The sequence below is a fragment of the Petromyzon marinus genome, chromosome 64 (genome assembly GCF_048934315.1).
Source record: "Petromyzon marinus isolate PM22_M1 ecotype Great Lakes invasive population chromosome 64, UKy_Petmar_22M1.pri1.0, whole genome shotgun sequence".
In the NCBI taxonomy this organism is placed as follows: Eukaryota; Metazoa; Chordata; class Hyperoartia; order Petromyzontiformes; family Petromyzontidae; genus Petromyzon; species Petromyzon marinus.
Window position 1 is genome coordinate 11,034,379 of NC_133730.1, and position 27,616 is coordinate 11,061,994.

General features: G+C 50.1%; 1 protein-coding gene across 3 annotated transcripts in view; it reads right to left on the reverse strand.

The window, feature by feature from the left end:
* Positions 1-2,400: 2,400 nt before the first annotated feature.
* LOC116956328 (autophagy-related protein 16-1-like) overlaps positions 2,401-27,616 on the reverse strand; it is a 40,459-nt gene continuing 15,243 nt past the window's right edge. For all 3 annotated transcript variants that reach the window (XM_032977862.2, XM_032977861.2, XM_032977863.2), the window contains 9 exons: positions 26,845-26,947; positions 25,730-25,906; positions 25,260-25,331; positions 24,351-24,471; positions 11,638-11,743; positions 7,349-7,498; positions 6,932-6,979; positions 5,665-5,766; positions 2,401-4,537 (listed from right to left, as the gene is read on the reverse strand). In XM_032977862.2, coding sequence (XP_032833753.1) covers positions 4,444-4,537; positions 5,665-5,766; positions 6,932-6,979; positions 7,349-7,498; positions 11,638-11,743; positions 24,351-24,471; positions 25,260-25,331; positions 25,730-25,906; positions 26,845-26,947 — 973 coding nt within the window. In that variant the 3' untranslated portion in view covers positions 2,401-4,443. The remainder of the gene's footprint in view (positions 4,538-5,664; positions 5,767-6,931; positions 6,980-7,348; positions 7,499-11,637; positions 11,744-24,350; positions 24,472-25,259; positions 25,332-25,729; positions 25,907-26,844; positions 26,948-27,616) is intronic.

The following is a 27,616-nucleotide window of genomic DNA, read 5'->3' on the forward strand; positions in this document are numbered from 1 at the left end:
AGGCTGTACAGGGAACTTTTGTCTTTGTATTCGTGTTCCAATTCCTTGGGAGGGGATGCGGTATTTCAGCGGTTAGATTCATGGCTAACATCAGTGGTGAGTAGCTACGGAACCTGTAATTGCTCCTCCCCAACCCATATTCACTTAAGTTGAATCCCACGCCCGCATGCGCAGGCCGTGAGGTCGCTGTACATTTGGCTGGACTACTGTGGCCTTGCCTAAAACATCAATTGTGAACGTAATTGACTAGGGTTGTGAGGTATGGTCAAACAATCCCCGCGGGTAAACCGGAACGAGGCGCCCTTCACCAAACACCAGCGTGACAATCGGTGTACATGTGTCGTGACATAGCTATGTAGCAGCATAGCGCTAGCTGCTGGCAGGGAAGGGGATCTGCAGCTTACAGCAGCCTTGACGGCAACAGGCCACGTGATACACCAGAGGGGGATCTAGGGGAAAGGTCACGGAAGGGACAAACCAGGAACCCGAGGGTAGGTTCTAGAAAGGGGGCGTGGCCGGGGGCGGAGCCAGGCCACGCTGACAGTATAAGAGGAGCCCCAAGAGGGGACCTTGGGGCTGTCGTTTGGAGTGGGATCCCCATCGTGCTTGCTGGAGTCTTCACCGTTCCTCTCGTCGTCTCCGTCTTCACCATCTCAGGGTCGCCAGTCAGGCAGTCTACCAGCTGTCCTGACTGGGAACCGTAGTCGACTGTAGACGGATTATTTGGAAGTGTTACCCGTTGGTGCGTGTTAATAAACAGAGTGCCTCCAACTCTTAGTGTCTCCGATTCAGTCATGTGACGTGTATTTTGACATTCTTATAGCGAAGCCTCCTCGAGTCTCAAAACTTTTTCACGAGGGTCCTGCTAGAATGGGATATCTGGCCGTATGTATGTTGAACTTCCTTCGCACCGTGCTAATCGGAGGTGCGGGGGAAGGACAACAAACTTAACAAAAAAACTTGATTTGAAGCTTTCGTGACTGCAGGAATTCCTCTTTGGTTCTTTCAGGAAAGTCACGTATAAAGAAAACAAATTAAGTAATAGAATACGACGTTTCGATTGCAACACAAGGAATCGTCATCAGGTAGAACTACATTTGAGAGACAAAACAGATACGGAGACACACAGACACACAAGCAGAGAGAGAGAACACAGACACACAACATAGACACACAGAGGCCCAATGCCTCTGTGTCGTGGCCTTAAATAGAGGGGGGTGCGGCAGAGAGGTGGGTCTGCTGGAGCAGATAAATTAGCATGTCAATGAGAGAGCATGATTTGAAGCTTTTGTAACTGCAGGAATCCATACTCTTTGGTTCTTTCGGTAAAGTCACGTCTTTGTTTCAATCGAAACATCGTGATGTTTTATTTTTTACGTGTCTTTACCGAAAGAACCAAAGAGTAATGAGAGAGCTGTGTGGAAATCCACCTCGCGGCGGCAGGGGGAGAAAGGACCAGCAATTCTGGTATAAAAAAAAATATTTCTCTCCCTCTGCCACCACGGGGTGGATTTCCACACAACTCTCTCAAAACTTTACCAGACTTGCCTGGGTCTTTCTCTCCCCCTGCCGCTGCGGGGTGGATTTCCACACAGCTCTCTCATTGACATGCTAATTTCTCTGCTCCAGCAGACCCACCTCTGTCTGCCCCCCCCTCTCTCTCTATTTAAGGCCACGACACAGAGGCATTGGGTCTCTGTGTGTATGTTGTGTCTCTCTGTCTCTGTGTTATCTCTCTCTGCTTGTGTGTGTCTGTGTTTCCGTGTCTGTGTTTTCTCTCTCTCAAATTTAGTTCTACCTGATGACGATTGCTTGTGTTGCAATCGAAACGTCGTATTCTATTATTTAATTTATTTTCTTTCTACGTGACTTTACCGAAAGAACCAAAGAGTAAACACAAAAAGCAATTCTAAAGAGTTTTCAATTGAGACTGGCAAACAACACTAACGAGAGGATGGCGTCGTGTGGGTGCAAACCGGAGAAGCCCCACCACGCGTAGGAGGGGGTGACACCAAAGGTCCACACAGACGGATTCAAAAATCCATTGCTGTGCCTCCATCTCTTGGCAACCTCCCAGCCAGCCCCAAACCCTCCTGAACCCATCTCCAATTCAAGTGCCAACCAGGCTCAACTCTGCTGTCAATTCAACCGCGCTTCTCTCTCTCCGGAGTAAAATAACTGTGCACGCTACAAATTGTAAATTATTATTGGTTTGTCTAGCTCTGATAATTCACGCAAAACATTGGTTTAACAGCCATTCCTCAGGTGTTTCCTTGTCTTACACAGGGTGATGCACTGCTTTCTGCGAGAATTTCTAATGGACATATCTTCAGCCCCGTGGCACGGCGCCAACAGCACAGAATATAACTGGTAGGAAAAAAACTCAAAAAAAGACCGATGTACAAAAATAAACCAGACGTGTTCCTGGTCTGTTTATTCGTGTGCACCTGCACAACACCTGCACACACCTGCATGGCGACTGAGAGTGTAATATTGGCGGCGCTGCCTGAAGAGGACGTAAACCTTGGAAGCGTAGGTTCAATACCCAGCCGCCGATCCCCATGCTCCCCTCCAGCGACACAAGAAATATTTACCCAACTCTTGTTTGGGGTTGACTATAATCCCCAACATTATCGATATCTATCATCCCCGAAGCTGAATTTTAGCCGGGTCTGTGTGCGTAGGCGACCTGGTAAAAAATGTGCACTCCCGACACGCCACGTCCAATAACTAACTCCTATGGCTGTGGCGACTGTAGTTACGTGCCAACTTACTCCAGGCTTCCAGTGACCCGAAAAATATTCAGTGAGAAATTAAACCACCACCACCACCATCATCGTCATCACAATCATTCGAACATGGTTGATAAAGTGTATTCCACTTTGTGGGAAGTCAGCCAGTTATCTCACGCCGGCTCGAGCCTACCACAGGAATGTGTAATTTCCGCCATTAGCTCAGGGCCACCCAATAGAGATGAATGTTTGCCCCCAATGTTCGTCAGAGCAGGAAGACTCTCTCGACAAGTGATGGCAAGCATCAAGACTCTTCAGGGAGGCCCTGGGTTGGGATGTTTGGCAACATTTCACAGCCTCTCCACACAAACACGGACTGAGCCACAGCTCTTCCAACTCCAGTACTCAAACTTCTGTGCAATTTGCTCTCCATGGCCACCACTCCTTGCCCATGGACACCACACGCCTAATGACGTTTGACGTACCTCGTCTACCGCCACATCAAGCGGAGCCAGCGCGTGGCCATCTCGCAGGACGGGTGGTTTTCCACTGGATATTTTCCAAGCCGGCAAAATAGTGATACGCCGACATACATCATGAGACATCCGAATCTGGCTCGGGTCCAAGCAGGGCCAGGGCTAATGACACATTCGTAGTGACGCCAGTACGCTCTGAGGACAGGCATCACTGCGTCACCTACACGCATTTCCACTCGTTCATCACTTGTGTTGTTAGCTTCTGCAGTGGAAAATCAAGCCGGTGCTTCCCGACCTGCACCGGTCTGGTTCTGTTTGGCCTCTGGCGTGGCTCAGATGTGTCATTGGACAAAGTGAGAGGTGCTGAATAAGGCCCTGAATATTTTGCATTAATTCTGTAATTCTGACCAGGCCGTCCTGCAATATGCTCAACAAATGTAATCAGTAATCAGACATCGGCGACCTGGAATCAGTAACTGGTGGATCATGACCGGTAATCGCTAACGACAAGCGCTGCCGTTTCTCGAGGATATTCAGCTCGGGGGGGTCTGGCAGAGAGGGTGCCACTCAGGTGCCCAGTGCATATTTACAAGTGCACAATCGTTTTGTGCTATTTACAAGCTCAGCCCTGGGGGTGGAGGGTGGGGAGGGGATGTAGGGGGGAGCCATAAAGAGGAATTGTGGGAGGAGCAAGGGAGCATTTGGGTGAACAGAAACTAGGAAAAGATGGGAGGAGCGACAGGGGGAGATCGCGGGAAGCATTCGGATGCAGAGGGAGGTGAAGTGAGGTGAAATGAGATAGGAGGTTAGGGGAGGCAGAGGGAGGTGAAGTGAGACAGGGGGAGAGGTTAAGGGAGACAGAGGGAGGTTAGGTGAGGTGAAGTGAGATAGGGGAAGGTTAGTGGAGGCAATAGAAGCAGAGAGCGGTGGGGAGGCCCGGCACCCATTAAAGAATCTCAGCCAAAATCATCGTGGTGATGCACATCCATCCAATAACCGTAGAAACGCCCAACAACCGTCTTCCATCGCACCCCGGTGGGGGGGGGAGGGAGTTTCGCGACGAACCCCTTGTTGGGACTCTCCAGAGTCCCCTCTTGCCCCCATCGTGATGGTTTCGCCATTCTTCTCAGAGTTGATGGGTGCCACAGGGGTCAGGGGTCGCAGTCGGGGTTTGGCAATGCTGGCCCACCGGGGTTGGCGACGAGAGCGTGATGACCTCTGCTCACAGTTCGAGGTCACAAGTCGGACCACAGCACGGCGCGCTTGGCCTTGTCCACGCTCAGGATGTACTCCCCCGAAGGGCTCCACGCCACTGCATTCACCGCCGCACTGGCACATACGCACACGGACATGTTACCATGCACAAACATACATACACACCCACGTGCGCGCACACACACAAAGACACACACAATAACAACCGCCATTCGCTGCTAAGTGGCGGTAACGTCACCATGTCGTATGTGCCAGGCTATGTGCACGTTAAGGGCACGTGAAGTGTCGAATGCCCGCTGGCTCCTGCCAGCACCTGGGTCTGCCCCGTGACCTCCCGGTCACGGGGCAGACCCAGGTGCCATGGGTCAACTGACTGAGACAACTGGCCAATGCACCACCTGTGCCCCCTACTGTGCCAACTTGTGTTTTAGGAACCCGGCGCGCCGCTCGTTGTATTGAGTGCCACTCCTCTGCCCTCTGCTGTTGCTGGAGGGCGACTGCCTCCAACTGCGCAGTAGCGTCCTTCACGAGCCTCCTCCATAGAGGCCGATCTTGACACTGCTGGTACCAGCCATCGGAAAGTCCACTAAGCTCCACGTCCTCCTGTACCACATCACTCCATCTCTACTCTAGCCCGTGCCATGCCCGTTTAGCCCCCTCTATCCGGCTGAACAAAAACTGTTTAGGTATCCGGTGGCTGGACATGTGGGCTCCATGACCAAGCCAACGCAGCCTTGCCTGCTGGAGGAGCTCACCAATAGGACTTTCTCCAGAAACACACACACAGACACACACACGTTACAATGCACATATGCACATACACATGCATACATACATACACACCCGTGCGCGCACACACACACAAGCAGGCAAAGATCCCCCCGTATCGCCCTGTTGCGGTAAGCGCTGTTAGCGAGCACCTATGAAGGCAGGCAAGGCAAACCAGGGGGTGGGTGGCCAACACCACGCCCGTCCGTCTATGTCTCCACAGTGGCGATGTTTACACACCGCACCAGGTACTCATTTGAGGCCGAGTCGATCTAGGGGACGCCCACGACCGGTTCAGATAATCATCACTGGTGTTGGCCATGAGCGGGAATCAAACAGGTTCAAAGAGCAGCATGCTATCCGCTACACTACTGCTCTCCACACGCATGTACACAAACAAATACATACAAATGCTCGCACGCGCACGAAAGCACAGAGGCTGGGAGAGGAGCCAGGACGGTGGGCGGTGCTACCTGTGGTGCCGGGAGAGAGAGCGCTCCACGTGCCCTGTGGCGGCGTTCCACACAAACAGCGTCCCGTCCGCCGAGCCGGCCGTCACGTACTGTCCATCCGGACTGAGGAGAGCAACAGAGCAGCAGTGTGTTAGGGCGGTTTACACTCATACACAGCAACACATTGACACAGCAACACATTGACACAGCAACAAAGTGACACAGCAACAAAGTGACACAGCAACACACATTGACATAGCAACACAGTGACACAGCAACACATTTACATAGCAACAGTGACACAGCAACAGAGTGAAACAGCAACACAGCAAAGGCAGTGTTGTGTTAGTGCAGTGTAACCACAAATAACGAGCACAACGTTGTGGCAAGTGCCACCAACACTACCACTAACCATGACCATTACTACCAGCCTCCACTGCCAGTAAGTGGCGGTGACGTCACCACAGTACCTGTGCCAGACAATGTGCACTCTAAGGACACGTGAAGTTTCGAATGCTCGCTGCCAGGTCACGGGACAGACCCAGATGCCATTGGATGACTGAGATGACTGGCTGATGCACCAACTGTGCCCCCTACAGTGCCAACTTGCTGCATTTTGGCCGACCGGCGCTCCACTCGTTGTTGCTGTACCAGCATCATCACCAAACTGCTGAGGCCTCCACCACCACCAAAACTGGCACGAACAACATTACCACAAGTGACATAAAAACATCACAACCATCGACACTAAACCAAACTCTACTACAGCCACTACCTCCATCACTAACCACCAAACAGACATGCACAAACATGTAAACAAGAGGGAACAACCACAGACTGACAGCCAGACAGGTGGACAGGCAGACAAAGTCAGACAGAAAGAAACGCACGTAGTTAGATACAAAGCCAGTTTAACACGTAGGCTTTCGCGACCAATATCATCCATAATAAAAAAGTGTGGGTTTTGATCGCAGCCTGATGATGCCGATTGTAATTACTGGTGAAATGTCATACTCAGATTGTAAATGTTGTAGATTTGCTCTCCAATACACTGGTGTGCTATTCGAGTAGTGAACTGGCATGTTCTGTTTACGTGACAAACCTTACTAATTGGCTGTTGGGTGGTGGCGGGTTTAATGACGCATTTATATTCAAGAGATTTAGCCCAAACACCCCCCCCCCCCTGTATTATGGAGATACAAAGCCACGTGAAAGAACGACAGCAAGGCAAATACACTGCAGAGACACATGGCACACAGACACATGCCAGACAAGTGATTTGTATCACCTGAAGACAGCTCTCGTCCAGTCCGCTCCACACTTAAAGCCCTCCGCCCTGTAATAACACAAACTCGGCTGTTCAAAAAAAAAAACTCAACAAAGCAGGCAGAAGGAAACATGTGCATGTTGAACTTCTTTCGGATCGTACGTTACCAACCACACTAATTGGAGGTGTGGGGGAAGGACACCAAACTAAACACAAAAAAATGTTCTAAAGATGAGTTTTCAATTTATATTTAAAAGTGCATAGCTCCAGTGGCTTCCTAATATGACAATACAGTCAATACATATTAAGCTGTAAAAAGGTGACAAGACACAAAAAGCACGCGATTATCGAGTGGAATCGAATAGCAACTCCTGATTCCAAGTGAATGATTGCAGAGTGAGGAGTGGCGACAACGCGGATGCGGGGGCGAGCGCGCACGTGAGAGAGACGCGCGTGCTGTTGGTGCGCAGCTCGGTGATGCGGAGCGAGTCGTCCCGAGAGCAGCTCAACAGCTCCGTCCGCTCTGCGTTGAGGTCCAGTGACGTGACGCGCCCCGGCAGCTCCAGCTCCGTACGCACAGACTCCGAGCTGTTGCACAAGCACGTTTCCACACGTATTAACATACACGCAAAGATCCCCTGTGTCGCCTATACAGACTATTTGAGCAAGTGCTGTTTACGAGCACCTACTGAAGCTGACAATATATGACGCATTTGCTGTTTATAATGATAATAATAAGTAATTAAGGGGACTATTGATGGTGAGGATGCCGATCACGCTTTTAGCTTCTGCCTGCGAAGATCCCTACTCTCTGCTGTTGATGCTGCTGCTCACGTTTGATGTTGATGATTTATTTAAACCGACCAACAACAACCACCGGCATTCGGAACTAAATGGCGAGCGAAGGCTCGCTAGCAGCGGGTCATGGGACAGACCCAGGTGCCATGGGTTGACTGAGATGACTGGCCGATGCACCAACTTTGCTCCCTACTCTGCCAACTTGCTGTGTTTCAGCCGCCCGCCACTCCGCTCATTGTTGTGAACATCGGTCTTCTGCCCTCCCCAGTTGCTGGAGGGCAACTGCCTCCAACTGCCCAATAGCGTCCTTCATGAGACTTCTCCATCGAGGCAAATTTTTACACCACTGTCAACAGTCATTGGCAAATCCATTCAGCTCCACATCCTTCTGTATCACATCAGTCCATCTCTTCTCTAGCCTGTACCACAGCCGTTTATAGCATCCTCTATGCGGCCAAACAGAAGTTGTTTGGCCATGCGGTGGTTGGCCATGCGGGCTACGTGTTGCAGCCAATGCAGCCTCGCTCATCGGAGCAGTTAACCAATGGAACTCTGTCCAGATCTTTCAAGGATTTGTGAGCTCACAATCTAGCCCGGCTAAACCCAGGATGGATCGTAGCAAGGGAATAACTGTGGCTAAGACCCAAATCTTCGTGTTGAGTGACAGGCCACGTAGCTTCCACACAGCGTTACACAGCTGATGAACAGATCATGCCACATTAATGATTTGGAGTGAGACCTCTGCTGCTAAACCAGAGTTGGATATAAGCACACTGCCCGGATATGGAAACGTATCCACAACTGCCCCATCACTTATGGAGAGTTTAGGGGGTGGAATGCCTGATGACAAAATAAACTAAGGCAGCTGCTTAGTTTTCACAGCTGCTTATTTCTCTCCACTCACTCACTCCACTCACTCACCTCACTCACTCCACTCACTCCACTCACTCCACTCACTCACTCCACTCACTCCACTCACTCCACTCACTCCACTCACTCCACTCACTCCACTCACTCCACTCACTCACTCCACTCACTCACTCCACTCACTCACTCCACTCACTCACTCCACTCACTCACTCCACTCACTCCACTCACTCCACTCACTCCACTCACTCACCTCACTCCACTCACTCACTCCACTCACTCCACTCACTCACTCCACTCACTCACTCCACTCACTCACCTCACTCACTCCACTCACTCACCTCACTCACTCCACTCACTCACTCCACTCACTCACTCACTCCATTCACTCACTCCACTCACTCACTCACTCCACAAACTCACTCCACTCACTCACTCCACTCACTCACTCCACTCACTCACCTCACTCACTCACTCACCTCACTCACTCACTCACTCCACTCACTCACTCCACTCACTCACTTCACTCACTCCACTCACTCCACTCACTCACTCACTCCACTCACTCACTCCACTCACTCACTCCACTCACTCACTCACTCCACTCACTCACTCACTCCACTCACTCATTCCACTCACTCCACTCACTCACTCATTCCACTCACTCCACTCACTCACTCACCTCACTCACTCACTCACTCCACTCACTCTCTCACTCCACTCACTCCACTCACTCACTCACTCCACTCACTCACTCACTCCACTCACTCACTCCACTCACTCACTCACTCCACTCACTCACTCCCCTCACTCACTCCACTCACTCACTCCACTCACTCACTCATTCCACTCACTCCACTCACTCACTCACTCATTCCACTCACTCCACTCACTCACTCACTCCACTCACTCACTCCACTCACTCACTCACTCCACTCACTCACCTCACTCACTCACCTCACTCACTCCACTCACTCACTCCACTCACTCACCTCACTCACTCCACTCACCTCACTCACTCCACTCACTCACTCCACTCACTCACTCACTCCACTCACTCACTCACTCCACTCACTCACTCACTCCACTCACTCACTCACTCCACTCACTCACTCCACTCACTCACTCACTCCACTCACTCACTCCACTCACTCACTCCACCCACTCACTCCACCCACTCACTCCACCCACTCACTCCAACCACTCACTCACTCCACCCACCCACTCCACCCACCCCACCCACCCCACCAACCCACTCCACCCACCCACCCCACCCACTCACCCCACCCACTCACTCACTCACCCCACTCACTCACTCACCCCACTCACTCACCCCACTCACTCACCCCACTCACTCACCCCACTCACTCACCCCACTCACCCACCCCACTCACCCACCCCACTCACTCACCCCACTCACTCGCCCCACCCACTCACTCTACTCCCCCCCCGCCCCCCCCCGCTGCTGGTCCGTCATGGTCCCCATCCGCTCCTGATCCATCATGGCCCATGCACCTCCTACGTACATCGTGCTCATTTTTATGCTAATTCCTTTGTCAAGCGTTTTGTTCCCACACAGCTTAAAGGACGCGACCTGGGCTTGGCTGTTTTCACTCCAACGCTGTCCTCATGACAGCACGGTCCCTTCACCTGATGAAGGCCACTTGTGTTGTGGCCGAAACGTCATGATTTTTGTTATTTTATTTTTTACCTACGTGACATTACCGAATAGAACCAAAGAGTACTGATGGTAAGACCCCACCGCTTATGGTCACACACCAGGTTCAGCAGTAGAGCCTCCAACTCCATCTCAGTGTGGTTTCTGGGGAGGTCTGGACTGCGTACTCAATGCAGTCATTGCAGCTGCATGAGCCACAGTCCTGAACCTCACCCATTTCACTGTACAGTCCAACAGATGTTCTTACTTGGACTCAGTGTGCATCCATGATATTGTGTGAATGTGCCAATGCTGCAAAAGCGTGTTGGTGATTACAAGACCATTGGCTGCACAGAAGTCTAGCAGCCTTCTACCATTATTATTGAGCTGATCTGATACATTCCTTCCAATCACTCCGACCCAGGTGTCTGTGTCATTACCTATTCGTGAGTAAAAATCACCCAAAAAGATGACTATCCCGAGGAGACACTTTAGCCAGCACCTGGGACAGGAAGTTTTAGAAGGCATCTGGCTCATCGGCCTAGTCTGCATCCCTCCACTGATGTTCATCTGCGGCGAGGGAATAAGCAACCACCACCATTCCTCACCTCTCGCCTCAACGCTCCCACACCCCCCCTTCACTGTTTTGTTCAAAACCAACGACACTCCGTTTTTTATCAGTTTCCTGCCCTGAGAGGACTGTCCACCCCTCATGGTGACTGGAGCCAGAGCCAGTCCACCGGACCTCCTGAATATCACAGAGATCCAGGCGGTACCGGCCCATCTCCCGACAGAATGGCAGCCTTCCCTCCGCAGTGAGCGTTCGGACATTCTACGTGGCCAATCTCGGTGGTTTCCTGTTTTTGGAGGAACCCTGAAGGCGGGGGGAGGCGGGGCTCAGTCTGGCTTCGACAAATGGGGTTTGGGCAGAAGGCATCATAAAATGCCCGTCCCCCTGGGGTCCCCAGCACAAGCTTAGTTGGGAGTTTCCGTGGGATTTGGTAGAAATGCCGTCAGGTAGGGGGGTTACTGCCCCCCAATGTGCACACACACAGAGATGCCACTCCCCACAAGCTTGGGTTTATGTCTATTTTCCACACACACTCACACCCTGTATACTCACACAGACACATGGAGCCTACACAGACTGTTGGGGCAAGTGCTGTTAGCGACCACCGATGAAGACTGGCACAGAGCACAAGGTGAATGGTGTGGCCAGGATCACACACCCCCAGTCACCTTTGACCCCTCTGCACCAACGGGACTATTTAATGATCGAGTTGACCAAGGGGAGGCTAAGGACCGTTTCAGATATGCGTTGTCCCCAATGTTGACCGTGAGCAGGAATCTAACTCGGGATATGGGGCCATGCCAGCCTCTCACGGCACCACTTCCCACTCCTCACCGTGTGTCCCAGAAGCGGATCTTCTTGTCGTAGTGGCCGCTGATGACGCACTGCTCCGAGCACACAACGTCGTTACAGCTGGAGCCCGCAAAGATTGTACGAATGCCTGGAAATGCGCATGCACACATACATACGCACACAAAGACAAAGATCCTCCGTACAGCTTTAACAGACTGTTGGGGCAGGTGCTGTTAGTGGGCACCTATGAAGGCCGGCATGGCACACGAGGGGGTGGATGGCCAACACCATGACCTGCTGCCTTTGTCTCCCTGGTAGGTGAAGTTTACACACTGTACCAGGTACTCATTTGCAGCTGAGTCGATCTAGGGGAGGCCCAGGACTGGTTCAGATAATCGCCAGTGATGTTGGCCATGAGCGGGAATCGAACTTGGGTCGTCGGGTTCGTAGCATAGCGTGCTAACTGCTACCCGATGCACACACATCATTTTACACACACGCATGCACACACCATGCAAACGTACACACATACATGTGTACATGTACACAGACACAACAAAAGCCGGTATTCACCACTAAGTGGCGATGTCACCACGGCACTTGTGCCATGCGATATGCAGTTTGAGGCCACGTGAAGTGTCCAACACTCGCCGGCAGTTTATGGGACAGATCCAGGTGCCATGACTGGCAGATGGACCACCTGTGCCCCCTACTGTGCCAACTTGCTGCATTTTAGAGTGCTCTATCCAGCCGAACACAAGCTGCTTAGAGATGCAGCGGCTGGGCATGCGGGCTATTTGACTTAGCCCAATGCAGCCTCACCTGCTGGAGAAGCTCACTGATGAGACTGTGTCCAGATCTTTCAAGAATTTGTAAGCTCCCCCTCACACAATACAGCCTGGTTAAACCTAGAAAAGTGGTTAGTTTTGGTGGGGCTAATGATAAGGCACCACACCTCTTAGTGGCATGGTCCAGGTTCATCAGGAAAGCCTCCAACTCCTTCTCAGAGTGAGCAGCAATTACGAGATCAGCATTTATAACATGGTTGACCAATAGGAGCCATCCCTCGACTGTGCCCAGATGGAAAATCCTCTGGTAAAGCTATGGAAAGCTTCTCTACGGACATGATTGAAAAAGATGTAAAATAATGTAGGAGCCAGAGGACATCCCTGTCACACCCCAAGGTGAACAGGGCATGGCTCTGACTCCTGACCATGCATGTTTACCCGAGCCTGCCCATCATCATGATGGTCCGTAATGATTGTGAATAAAGTCAGGGACCCCGGAAGTATGACGAAAACCACAGCCCTGCTTTATTCATTGTATCACATGCCTATTGAAATTCCATACACTTCTGCCATAACAGACAGATGGAGAATATGGCGGCCGTGCAGAACCGCCCTGGCCTGAAACCACATTGGGCGTCAGAAAGCCTCTCCTCAGCGTTTCTGGAAAGGGGGCAACTTGAATTATCTCTGCCAGAACCTTTCTCGGCACACTGAGGAGGGAGATGCCCCAGTCGTTGTTACAATCTGTACGGCCCCCTATTTAAAGAGCTGGAACACCAAGGGCATCCTCCTGATCCTGTGCCACCCATCCTGTGTTCCAGACAGTTGTAATTAAGGGTACTTTGCAGAGAAACACCACCCTCCCTTTGCAGTTTGCCTGGCGCATTCCTAGATCGATATTTGTGCTTCCTCAACAGATGGCACCTTAGGCAGTCACTCACATAGGGTAGCTACTTCTTCCAATATTTGAGGCACTGCAGTCCCAGCAGATCTGCCTCCACCTTGCCCCAAGATGCTATATCATAGTTGAGGGGTTTTCCCTCCCCCAAGACCTCACAAAAATGCTCTGCAAACCTGCAGACCTGTTTCTGGGGTTTAGAGATCAGATCACTGTTCTTTCCCTTGAGGGTGGTGATAGGTGAGCCACTGCATGCTACTTTTTTGATGGAATTAAACAGTGATCGGTGATCGTGAGAAACCGAGGCAGTTTCCTTTTCCTCACCAACCGCAACCTCATCCTTCCAGCGCCACGTGACTCTATAAAGTTCCAAGCGAAAGCTGCATTTTTGGACGTGGAATGTTGTTGACAATAAGCGTGATTCTGTAACTTTTTCTCAACCAGCTGAAACACCTCTGTCAGCCAGTGTCTCTGGCGAGGTTTGAACTGTGTACTAAAAGCAGCCATTTCAGCTGTAAGAATCAAAGTCCTAAACCTCACATTTGTCCTCGGCATCAGCAGGAGTGGGGGACGATGCCAACCCCAGCGAAAAGCGATGATGAAATCCTAGCTTGCGACTTTTATCAGCGAGCCGCAACTAGGCCACTGTGGGTTTGAATGGGGTCCTAACTGGAAGCCCACCACCGTAGTGGCGGGCGTATCCTACAAGTGACAAGCCAATAGTCAGTGGGAAGATCAGCTCCACGGTAGGTCCTGGTGTTAAGGACACAGGCTGCATTCGCTGATCCGTTACTGCAGGCAGACCTCGCCGAGTGCTCAAGATGCATTCCTGGAGAAGTGAGCGCTTATGGAATCGGAGCTAAAAGAAGTCATTAAACCATTGTGCATATGGGGATGCATTCCTGAACAGCGTTATTTGTTTCGTATGAGCTATATACGAGGGCTTCATTGGGGTATCGGTGAAAGTGCTAATAATAATAAGACAGATGGTAAATGTTATTTCATAAATAAAAAGACTAATGTATTAAATAACATCAGTTAGTATATTGTACTGTACGCACAAGTTAATTCTACTGTACTCCTCCTAGAAGGCAGCAGAGGGAGACGCGGTTCACAATCCCGCTCATTCTCAGAGTGAAGTTCCAGGACCTCTGTGTTCTTAAGTGATGCACTCAGTCTAAATTTCTGTGGTTGAGGTTTTGTGGTGCCACGACCACGGAGCAACTCCGCAAACGTCGCAATCCCCTCCCGGCCCCCCACACTAAACACACACCCACACCCAGCGCACCCACGTAGTGTCCTGACAGGGGGTTGCCTGGCACATCGGGTTTTAATCAGAAGGGCCCCTAGAGGGAGAGTCCCACAGTTTCCCGGTGCCAGGAGATTGGCCGACCCTCACAGAACAGATTACATTGCGGTGGCCCTAAATTGGCTTAAGATTGTACGGGCGCAGAACGAAAAGGTTCACTGGGCCAACCGCAATGAGTTACTCACGACACTGGGAGAGGCGGAGGGTGGAATATTAGGCCAGAAGGGCAGACCAGTGGGTTAGAATTAATGAGCACGGGAGGACAATGGGTGAGGGGCCGCAGCAGCAGCAGACCCCGTGGCCCTCCATGTAGACGGCGCAGGTAAGCGCCCAATTGTCTGCGCGGTATGACATCACCCTGGGCCTTTGAAGTTTAGAGAATAAAAGATAGATGTCTTCAACCTCCGGGCGATCCAGACCCCTCCCTGCCGTCCTGCCTCGAGCCGCTCGCAGCATCCGTGTGATGCCCGCGAGTGCTGCTATGACTCTCACAGCGTCCGTGCGACGCCGTGAGTACAGCTATGAGCCACTAGCCATGTCCCTCAGAGAGGACGCTGGTGCAGGGAGGCCGATCATTTGATTGGCGACAGCCCGGCGAGAAGGGGCGGAGGAGGAGGGGGAGAGGAGGAGGGGGGCGTTAGCCCCCACAGTTTATTTTAGGTGGGGCCTGAGGCTATCTTGGTCTCGTAAGCTCTTACCTGGCAAAACGTAACATAATACCATCTTACCTATAAAAGTAATTGTTTGTCTGTCCGTCAGTCCATCTGTCCATCCGTCTGTCTGTGGATGCGCACTTGCAAAGGATTTGGCTTGCAAACTGTGGGGTTTACGTTTAAAAAAAGTAGCCGGGTACCACACCGTAAGCCCCGTGGTGAACCAGCGCTAATCCGTTTTCCCATCTGCAAACTTTAAAGTAGTTATTTTAACAATCTAGTGCAAAATTATTATTTAATTATTTCCTCGCACTGCTAAAGCTGCCCAGGGGTTGCCCCTAGCAACACACACATTGGTGGAGGGGGGGGAGAATTTCTCATTCGCGTTCAAGATGTAAAAAAAACACACACAATGCTGAGGTAAATTCATCAAAGTTTCATGTTCTCCTCCCCCGCACTTACGACTATAGGGTTGGTAGGTAGCACTTAGATAGTATTATTGCAGCACGGGCGGGGGGATGGTGGGGGGTGGGGGATAGCAGCCCAGTCCCCAGCCTGTCAAGGTGCCACCTCGGCCGGCTGGGCAATCTAGGTGAGGACGGGGGCTCTGCACGGGACTAGGCCTCACCACACCACTCTGTCAGGTGAGTACTTTGTGCTATAGAGTCGATATATACAGGTAGTCCCCGACTTACGATGGAGATGCGTTACGACGATCCCATCGTAAGTCGAAAATATCGTAAGTCGAAAATGGTCTAGCCTACCCAGGAGTCTTAAAGAATGGTGATGATTTAGCAAAACAGAGCAATTTACAGTACCGTACTGTATAAACTATATACTGTATGTATTTATTAATTACAATACTGTATTGCACAGTAAAATTTTAAGTAAAAAACAAGGTATATGCTTAGCCTACCTATATGAACTGCAATTTCAAAGAATGTTTTTTTCAGGAAACAATCCTATCTGCTATAAAAAAAACTTTTAACATGCATTGAACATGTGTATCGTATCGTGGTAACCCTAAAATGAAATCGCTAAAGCTATGTATCATACATGCATTGAACGTATCATAACGTACCATATTCTACTGTACTCACCAAGATTCTGTCGTCATCTGCATACTTGAACGATGTTAGGTTGTTGATGGCTACATTAACTTAGTTCTTTTGGTAAAGAAAGAACCAAGAATATGAATCCCTGCAGTAACGAAAGCTTTAAATCAAAAATTTACTTAGTTGTCGGAAGAGGAGGATGGCGATGATAAAGTACAGTATCGTACCTCGTATGCTGCTGCGTTTGTCTGCCGCGCGAAGTAAAAAATATTTTACAATTTTGTCATATCGCTATCGCCATCGTAAGATCGAAATATCGTAAGTCGGACCATTGTAAGTCGGGGACTACCTGTACTGCTATGGAGTCAGCATGTACTACTGTGGTGATAGCAGGTACCACCACAGTCAGGATGCACTGCTGTAGTGAAAGCAGGTACCAGCACAGTATGCACTGCTGTAATCATAGCAGGTACCACCACAGTCAGTTAGCACTGCTGTAATCATAGCAGGTACCACCACAGTCAGTATGCACTGCTGTAATCATAGCAGGTACCACCACAGTCAGTATGCACTGCTGTAATCATAGAAGGTATCACCACAGTCTGTATTTACTGCTGTAGTGATAGCACATACCACCACAGTCAGTCGGCACTGCTGCAATCATAGCAGGTACCACCACAGTCGGTATGCACTGCTGTAATCATATCAGGAATCACCACAGCCTGGATTTACTGCTGTAATCATAGCAGGTACCTTCACAGTCAGTATGCACTGCTGTGAACATAGTAGGCACCACCACAGTCTGTATTTACTGCTGTAATCAAAGCAAGCACCACCACAGTCAGTATGCACTGCTGTAATCATGGCAGGTACCACCACAGTCAGTATGCACTGCTGTAGTGATACAAGGGAATACCACAGTCGGTATGCACTGCTATAGCGATAGCAGGTTCCACCACAGTCGGAATGCACTGTTGTAGTGATAGCAGGAACAACCACAGTCGCTGTGCACTGCTGTAGTTAAAGCAGGTACCACCACAGTATGCACTGCTGTAGTGATAACAGATACCACCACAGTCAGTATGCACTGCTGTAATCATAGCTGGTACCACCACAGTCGGTATGCACTGCTGTAGTGAAAGCAGGTACCACCACAGTCGGTATGAGACATTGTGCTTCGATACCAAGACAACACCATCAAACGATTTCCTGACACAAACGGAGCATATGATGCCCTACAATACTCCATTTTACTGTGGCAAGGCCAAGATAGCTACCACGTCCAGATTCCTCAAATTATAATGATCAAACATACAGGGCAAAGACATCCTCACAAAACTGTCTCCTCTAAAGCCTCCTATTCCTTCATTACCATGGACAGAGAAGGAAACCACATATTACAGTGCACCAACTTTTCACCAGTATGTTGTCGATGAGTATGCCAAAATTGAGAGTGAGCACCTTCTTTACATTCAACTGAATCAAAAATCCCTGCGTGTTGAACAGTATGCTTATCTCTGGGACGCTATCAATGCCGACGGAGATGCAAATCCTCAGAATGTGGGCAGATTAGTTTTTTTGCCTTCCTCCTTCACAGCTGGACCAAGATACATGCATGAGAAGACTCAGGATACCATGACGTACATCAGCCAATATGGCAGGCCCGATCTATTTATCACCTTCACCTGCAATACGAAATGGAAGTAGATCCAGGTTGAGTTTAATCCACACCAAAAGCCAACAGACACACCTGAGCAAAGGTCTTTAAACTCAAAGTTGATGACCTCATGATGCTTATTACGACTAACGAAGGCGACGTCTTTGGAAAGACAAGTAGTAACTTGCACACCATTGAGTGCCAAAAATGTCGTCTTCCTCATGCTCACATCTTCTTACCTATAAAAGGCATTCTTTGTCTGTCTATCTGTGTGTGTTCACGCGCTTGCGAGGGATTTGGCTCTCAAACAATGGGGTTTACGTAAAAAAAAAATGTGCCACGTACCATGCCGTAATACCCGCGGTTGGCAAGCGCTATTCCTTTTTCACGTCCGTCACCTTTAAATTAGTTAAAATAGCTGAGAAAACAAACCTAGTAAACTTAGTAAAATATAATGCAATACAACAAAGAGAGTCGGCTAACGTAACAGTCAACACCATACCTGGTTGATTACGTTCTTCCAAAGATTGCTAAATTTGAGAGACAAAACACAGACAAGGAGACACATAGACAGACACACAAACAGAGAGAGACACACACATAGGTACATAGAAACAACGCCTATGTGTCGAGGCCTAAATAGAGAGGGGGGGGGGTTGGGGCAGAGAGGGGAGGGGGGTTTGGGGTAGAGAACAATGAGAGAGTTGTGTGGAACAAACAAGCACGGCCTACCCAAAGAGGACGGAGGAGCTAGACACTGGGCTTCGAAACAAGCACGGAGAAAATGAATGATTTATTTGATTTTATACCTATGTGACTTTACCGAAAGAACCAAAGAGTATGGATTCATGCAGTCACGAAAGCTTCAAATCAAGATTAAGCATGGAGAAAGCAAATTTAGTAAAATGAAGAAGTGTAATGCAATGCAACACAGAATTGGTTAACACACAGTTAACGCACAGCCTGGTTGATTACGTTCTTCCAAAGATTGCTATTTAGAAGTTAAGTGTGAAACAAACAAGTACGGCAAATCCTCCCCGCAGAGGTGGTTAAAACGAGATTCAAAGCTTTCGTGACTGCAGGAATAACTCTGATTCTTTCGGTAAAGTCACGTAGAAATAAATTAAATTAAATAACAATAGAATACGACGTTTTGATTGCAACACAAGCAATTGTCATCAGGTACGAGTGTGTGTCTCTCTCTGTGTGTCTGTCTATGTGTCTCCGTGTCTGTGTTTTGTCTCTCAAAGTTTACTAGGTTTGTTTTCTCATTAATTCGTACCTGATGACGATTGCATGTGTTTCAATCAAAACGTCGTATTCTATTATTATTTAATTTAATTTCTTTCTACGTGACTTTACCGAAAAAACGAAAGAGTAATTCCTGCAGTCATGAAAGCGTTGAATCTAGTTTTAAAGTAGATATTTAGTGTGATTTTTCTTTAATTATTTAGTTTCGCCACTCGCCGGGGGACAAAGCACGCATTTGCACATGCGCGAAACGCTGACAGAGATTGCCCCTAGCAACGCACACACAGTCGGCAAAAAATTTAATTTGCGTTAAAAATGCTACAAAACAACACAAAATGCTGAGGTTAATTATCTTCTCCCCCCCACCCCAATGCGTCCCTGTTACTACTATAGAGTCCCTATATATTAATATTATAGCGCTTAGAGAGTATTATTCTAGCGCGGCCGGGGGGATCGGCCCAGCCCCCAGCCTGCCAAGGTGCCACCTCGGCTGGCTGGGCAATCTAGGCGAGCCCGGGGGCTCTGTGCGGGACTAGGCCCCACCACAGCAATGTTAAGTAAGTTAAATTTTATTGCTGTTTTTGCTAAGCTCACGTATATAGAAAACTGATATTAAAAAATATAAGCTTGGAAATATAATAATCATTTGGTTTGTGTGCAGACAACTTTATTTTTATTGTTTTATAGCTTCTTTGGCTAAACTCACGTACATACAAACCTATTATTTAAATCATCACCTTGTTAATATTTAAATAATATTGTTTCTGAGCAGACAAATATTTTTTTCTTTTTCTTGCTTCTTTCACTGAACTTACATACATTCAAACTTATTTTTTAAATAATCACCTTGCATTTATACAAATAATTATGTTTGTGTGCAGACAACTCATATTTCACAATTTACACGCTTATTATTTTTATTCTTATGTGTGTGTGCCTATGTCCTTGCGTGCGTGTGAGTTGATGTGCGTGTCTGCGACGATTTGTGTGTGTGTACGTCCCTACATCCTCGCGGTGCCGGACGGGCAACGCTGTCGTGGACAGTGCTGTGGGGGGGGGGGGAGGGCCAATTCCGATTGGCCCTCTCCCCTCATGGCGCCTGTGACCACCACAGTGGCTAAATGGGGGCTCTGGATGGGTGCGAGGGGCTGGTAACCCTTCCACCTTCAATAAATTACCGCTAAACCACGACTGAAATATCTAACTAATAAGCTTGTGCCGGAGGCCCTGGGGAGACAAGCGTCTATGACGTCTCCTGGCCAAACCCCATCTGGCGGAGCCAGGAGATTGAATCTTTACCCTCGGAGCTCCCCCAGAAACAACGAAAAGCCACTACGGATGGCCACATGGAATGTTCGAATGCTCACTGCGGAGGAGAGGCTGCCACTCCTCTGTCGGGAGCTGGACCGGTACCGCCTGGATCTATGTGGCATTCAGGAGGTCCGGTGGACCGCCTCTGGCTCATGCCACCATGAGGGGTGGACAGTCCTCTACTCGGGGCAGGAGACTGCCAAACAACAGGGTGTGGCTCTTCTTCTGAACAAAATAATGAAGGGGGCGTGAGAGTGTGGCGGCGAGGTGTGGGAAGCTGTAAGCCCCAGGCTACTTTGGGCTCGCCTTCCCATGAACCGGAGGCGAGGAGTGGTGGTCATGGTTACTTATGCCCCTACCGAAGACGAACATCTGTGGAGGGATGCAGGCAAGGCCGATGAGTCAGATGCCTTCTATGACCTCCTGTCACAGGTGCTGGCTAAAGTGGCCCCTCGGGATAGAGTCATCTTGTTGGGTGACTTCAATTATCGAGTTGGTCATGATGCTGGCACCTGGTCTGGAGTGATTGGAAGGCATGGGCCAGATCAGCTCAATAACAACGTTAGGAGGCTGCTAGAGTTTTGTTCAGCCCATGGACTCGTAATTACCAACACGCTGTTCCGGCATCGGCGCATCCACACAACATCATGGATGCATGCCGGGTCCAAGCAAGAACATCTGCTGGACTACATAGTGTCGGACCAGCAGATGCGAACCCATGTCCTTGAACCTACCGTGGAGCTGATCTGCCCTCTGACCATCGACTAGTCATCTGTAAGATGCGTCTGCCATTTTTTCACTCCGGTGGTGGGTGTACACCCAGGACCCCATTCCAACCAAAGGTGGCCTGGTCTCAGCTAGCTGATGAAAGTTGCAAGCGAGAATTTCATCATCGCTTGCGGCTCGGGTTGGCATCGTCCCCCACTCCTCCTGATGTCGAGGGTAAATGGGCGAGGTTTAGGACTGTGACTCATGCAGCTGCAATGGCTGCTTTGGGTACGTTGTCCAGACCTCCCAAGAGACACTGGCTGACAGAGGAGGTGTTCAGGATGGTGTTCAGGATAGTTGTGACAGGCCCACTCTAATCGTCTACAGCATCACACGTCAGAGAATGAGGAGGCTTACCGCAGCCTTCGCTCGGAGGTTTGGAGAGCCGTGAGGCGCTGCAAGGAAGGGTGGTGGTCGCGGGTTGCTGAGGAGATGGAGTCTGCCTCAGTCGCTCGGGATCACAAATAACTCTTTAACTCCATCAAAAAAGTTACTTGCAGCGCCACACCCATCATCATCATTAGGAGAAAGAAAGGTGAACCTGGTGGTCCCCCTCTTTAGGAAAGGGCACCGCACAGACTGTAATACGGGCATCTCCCTTCTCAGTTTGCCGGGAAAGGTCCTGGCAAGGATTATTCAACAAAGTGGGGATGACCCTGCTGAGGCTGCGGTGCCTCAAATATTGAAAGAAGTCACCCCCTTCTGAGTGGCTGGCTGAGGTGCCATTTGTTGAGGAAGTACTGAAGGCGATCCAGAGTCTGAGATCCGGAAAGGCACCGGGCAGAGATGATCTCCCAAGCGAAATGCTGAGGGAGGGTGGCGTTTGAGCATAGACTGCCCTACATAACATCATAACAACAGTCTGGGCCACTAGACGGGTTCTGCAGGATTGGAACGATGCCCTGGTGATCCCCCTCTTTAAGAAGGGGGACCGCACAGACTGTAACAACGACAGGGGCATCTCACTCCTCAGTGTGCCGGGAAAGGTCCTGGCAAGGATTATTCAACATCACCTTGCTAGGCACGCTGAGGAGAGGCTTGCGGAGCCCCAATGCAGTTTCAGGAAAGGGCGGTCCTGCATAGATGGCATATTTTCTGTCCGTCTGCTACAGCAGAGGTGTAGGGAATTCCAACAAGACCTACATCTCTGCTTTATTGACCTGGTCAAGGCCTATGATACCATCAGTAGGCCTGGGCTCTGGGTTGTTCTTCGTGCTTTCGGAGTCCCTGACCCTCTGCTCACGATCATTAAGGACCTTCATGATGGTGAGCGGGCCCGGGTAAAACTACGTGGCTGGGAGTCGGAGCCATTTGCTGTACACCTTGGGGTGCAAGAGGGATGTCCTCTGGCTCCCACATTATTTAACATCTATTTTGACCACATAGTTCGTGAGGCCTTCAATAGCTGTTCTGGAGGAATTTCCATCTGGTACAGATATAATGGGAGGCTGATCGATGCCCAAGTGCGGTCAAGGGTTGGCTCCTTATTGCTCAACCATATTATGTATGCCGATGATCGGATAATCGCTGCTCACTCAGAGGAGGAGTTGGCGGCGCTGCTGCTAAACCTGGAGCTTGCCACTAAGAGGTGGGGGGCCTTAATATCAGCCCCACCAAAACTAAGCACCTGCCTGGGTATTTTGTACCATTGGACACTCCACCCCCACATCTCCCAATTGGTGATGAGGCAGTTGTGGAGAGAGTGGAGAGTTTTCCATATCTGGGCAGTGTGCTTATGACCGGCTCCGGTTTAACAGCAGAGGTCTCACTCCAAATCAGTTGAGCGGCATTATCTTTTCATCGGTTGCGTAATGCTGTGTGGAAGCTACCAGGTCTGTCGCTCCGCACGAAGCTTAAGGTCTTCTCAGCCACAGTCATTCCCTCCCTTCTCTACGCTTGCGAAACGTGGACCCCCCTAATGGAACATCTTCGCCGGTTATAAACATTTAGGCTGGCCTGCCTACGATCCATCTTGGGTTTAACAAGGCTGGATTGTGTGAGCTCACAAATTCTTGAAAGATCTGGACAAAGTCCCATCGGTGAGCTCCTTCGGTAGGCAAGGCTGCGTTGGCTGGGCCATGTAGCCCACATGCCGAGTCACCGCATGCCTAAACAGCTTCTGTTCGGCTGGATCGAGGGGGCTAAACGGGCGCGGGCTAGAGAAGAGATGGAGTGATGTGGTACAGGAGGATGTGGAGCTGAGTGGACTTGCCGATGACTGGTACCAGGTGTCAAGATCAGCCTCTCTGGGCAGTTGGAGGCGGCCGCCCTCCAACAACAACGGAGGGCGGAGGAGCGACGCTCACAACGAGCGGAGCGCCAAGTGGCTAAAGCACAGCAAGTTGGCACAGTAGAGGGCACAGGTGGTGCATCAGACAGTCATCTCAGTCAGTCGACCCGTGGCACCTGGGTCTGCCCTGTGACCTGCCAGCGGGCATTCGACACTTCACGTGGCCTCAAGGTGCACTTAGTGGCGAATGGCGGTTGTTGTTGTGTGTAAGTCCATGTGTTTGTCTCTAAGTCGATATGTGTGTGTCAGTCTGTGTGTGTGTTAGTTAATGTGTGTGCGTGGTGTGTGTGTGCATAAACAACAAACATTTTATAATTAAGTGTGTACATTTTTGAATATTTACGTGTGTCTAAGTCTATGTGTGCATGTGATTTGATGTGCGTGTCTGCATCGATGTGTGTGAGTCGATGTGTATGTGTGTGTGGGTCAATGTCTGTAAGTCTGTGTAAGTCGATGTGTGTGTCTGTCTTTTTCGCCCGGGCAACGCCGGGTACTTCCCGCTAGTGATTTATAAATAAAAAAATGTGACTACAATTCATGATGGGGTATGCGTCCTCGTCCAGCAAATGCTGCGTGTTCTCAATCATCAGTGCTGTTTAGACTTTTGTATAAAAATGGAAAAGATGTTCTCCTGGATAAAAAGCGCAATGAAGAATCAGCGTATGAGGAGTGCGTGATGATTGCATGAGTGGGAGGTTGTGAGAAATTAGTGAGTTCGATGAGTGTCAGCAAGTGGCGGCGACCGCATGACGAGAGAAGAGTGCGCGACACTCACATGCCCGGCTTCGCAGATCCCACAGCTTGAGTGTGCGATCGTGGCTGCCCGATACAATCTTCACAAAGTCACTCATGAACTTGGCGCTAAGCACCTTCCCCGAGTGACCAGTCAACGTGTGCTGCACGGGGTGGGGGTGGCGGGGTGTGGGAGGGTGACAAGGGGGGTCAGGATAGGTCAGCACAGTGGGCACAGGAAGGGGGCATGATTTGAAGACCGTGGGTCATTAGCAAGGCCGCTTTGATGGATCGTTAGAACACCTTGGTGTGGCGTTAATAATGACCTGGCCTGGATCGATGCTTTCATTAGTCATTTTGAAAATTTATTTGTACGCTTGCAATACACTCTTCGGAGGTATGCGTGACAAATGATTACTCACAATGCATGCAAATGGCATGCAAATGCGATGCTGATATGTGTATGTTGACAGAACAAACAACTGTACAGGCATGATACAGCAGTAATAGGACACAAAAGGTAAAAACGTGGCACAAAATTAGACTTCTAATTAACGAAGGTCAAAAACTGGGGCGATTCATAGAATCACGAGCACACACAGTCACACGCACACACATGCACGCTGACACAAAGACAAAGATCCCCGTGTAACCTATAGAGGCTGTAGGGGCAAGCAGAGTCAGCGAGTAGCACCTATCAAGACCAACACGGTGCATGAGGTGAGTGGTGTGGCCAGCACCACGCCTGGTTGACTTTGTCTCCCCGGTGCTGATGTTTTACACACCGCACCAGGTACTCATTTAAGGCTGAGTTGACTCAGGGGAAGTCCAGGATCGGTTTAGATATTAGTCACCGACGTTGGCAATGAGCAGCAATTGAACTCGGGTCGCCGGGTTTGTAGCAGTGCACTGACCATGCACACACCACACACACGTACATGCACCACCTTACCCGCAGACGGAAGTCGTCCACAGTCCAGATGCGGCTTGCAAAATCACTGGAGGAGGCAAGGAGGTAGGTGCCCTATATGGAGACACAGGGACATACATACACACACGGGGACATGGACACATGGGGATGCACGGGGACGCACAAATACACGTACGCAAGGGAACACATGGGGACACACGGGAACACACGGGTCACACGACAGCAGACGAGTCAACATGAGACATGGGAACTCTCACAGTACTTCTAAAACTGAGTAGCAGCACCGCCCCCTCAACCTCATAGCAGTGCAAGTGCTGCTCATTTTATCCATAACCCCCTGGGACAAGCACTGCCTCCTTTAACAATAACCTCTTGTGTCAGTGCCGCCGTCTCTACCCATAATCGGCGGAGCAAGCAATTGCCCACCTTTACTCGTAACCCGTGCCGCGAGTGCCAAACCCTGCAGCTGGTGACAATGTGGTGCCGCCCACCGTGTTGTCGAAATCGAGGCTGGTGATGCCGGCGTTGCTGCCGGAGAGCGTCCCACGGCACTCCGTCTTGCCGGCTATCACGTCCCACAGCTTCACTTTGCGGTCAGTGCCGCCTGTCACCAGAAGCCGTGAGTTAGGGCTGAACCTCGTGGCGTTCACCTCACCGTCATGGGCGTCCTGAACGCCATCGGGCACAGCATACATGCAGCGACCACATCCACTATACCACACCTATACCTCCTCAATGCAGTCAGGCACAGCACACACGCAGCGACCACACCCACTAGACCACACCTATTACACACACAGCAACAGGTCAACCGTGTCAGATAACTCACTCGCAGGACCCACACATTACACACTTATCACACACCAACCATCTTGACTGCACCACAACACACATTACACACAACAATCACACCAACCGCAACATAGACATTATGCACACTGCACACCACACAAATTACACACGCAGCACAAAACAAACTGTTTCAAACCACAACCACACACAACACTTGCAGAGATGTTACCACATTTTTTATTAATAGATCAATTATTTTAAGAGTCGGAAGCTGCAGCACTCGGTGATTCATCAATGCATTGCTACACGGCCGTTTGCTTAACTTTGCTATACTTTGCACCCCTATCGTATTTTTGTATTGTTCGTCTTTGTAACTTTCTGATCTTCCCCTACTGGACATCTGTTAAAAATAGCTCATCGGATTTTTCTCCAGGATGATGAAGCATCAACGACCTCTCACTGACTCCCGCTGCCATCCGCTTCCTGCACCCCCGCCACCCCTTCTCCAACCTTCACCAGGGAGATCGGTGCCGCTGCTGCCCCCCACGACGGTACCCCCCCCTCCGTGGTGCGGATCGACCCCCCCTCCATGACAGTGCTGTTTGGGTGGCTCGGTGACGCTGCGCTTCTACACAGACCCACCCAAATTGCCACACCGAGATCGCTGCCCTTGTGCCCCCTATGCCCCCTTGCCCTGTGTCTCTGTGCCCATGTCCCATTACCATGTGACCCTTTGGCCCGTGGCTCTGTACCCATGCCGCCTTGCCCTGTGCTCGCTTGCCCTGTATCTTCGTGCCCTGAGACCCCGACTCACAAACTTGCAGATTGCCCTCTCGGGCAGGCGGGCGGCGAGACACACGGAGGAGGGAGCGACCTGACCCTCGCCGGTGCTCACCACTGACGAGGCTCTTCTTTTGCTACAAATACACAAGTGCATGCACACACACATCAATATACATACAAAGGTCTGCTCTGTATGCATACATGACATTAACCCGTACACAATGACACACAAAGATCCCTGATATAGCCTTAACCAACTGCTGGAGCAAATGCTGTAAAGTGAGCAGCTATGAAGGTCGACACTATATAAGGGGCTGATGTGGCTTGTACCACGTCTAGCCGCCTTTATCTTCCCAGTGGCGATATTTACAAGTACGCACACATGCCTATACACACATGTACATGGACACACAAACACAAGTATACATGCACATTCGTGTGTACATGCATGCGCACACACTGTACACACACAAAAAGCACACGCACGTGTGTACAGAAAACCGTTCCATCTCGCAAATTCAACTATCGCGGTTCTGTGTCAAATTTACTAAGGTATGGTTTGCCGATCACACCCTTGTGGCTCCAACATTCGCGCTTGACTACGAGATTCCTTGTATGCATTGTAACTGTACTGCTCGCGATTATGCTGATGCGCCATCTTGTCTCCGTCTCGTCTCCCATGCGGCCCACTGTGGGTCCCAGGCCACGCAGTGTTCCCAGCCTCCAATGAGGAGGAGGCAGCGAGGTTCAGCCACATGATTTTGTACAGTACTGTACACGGATAGTTCAGTGTACAGTACTGT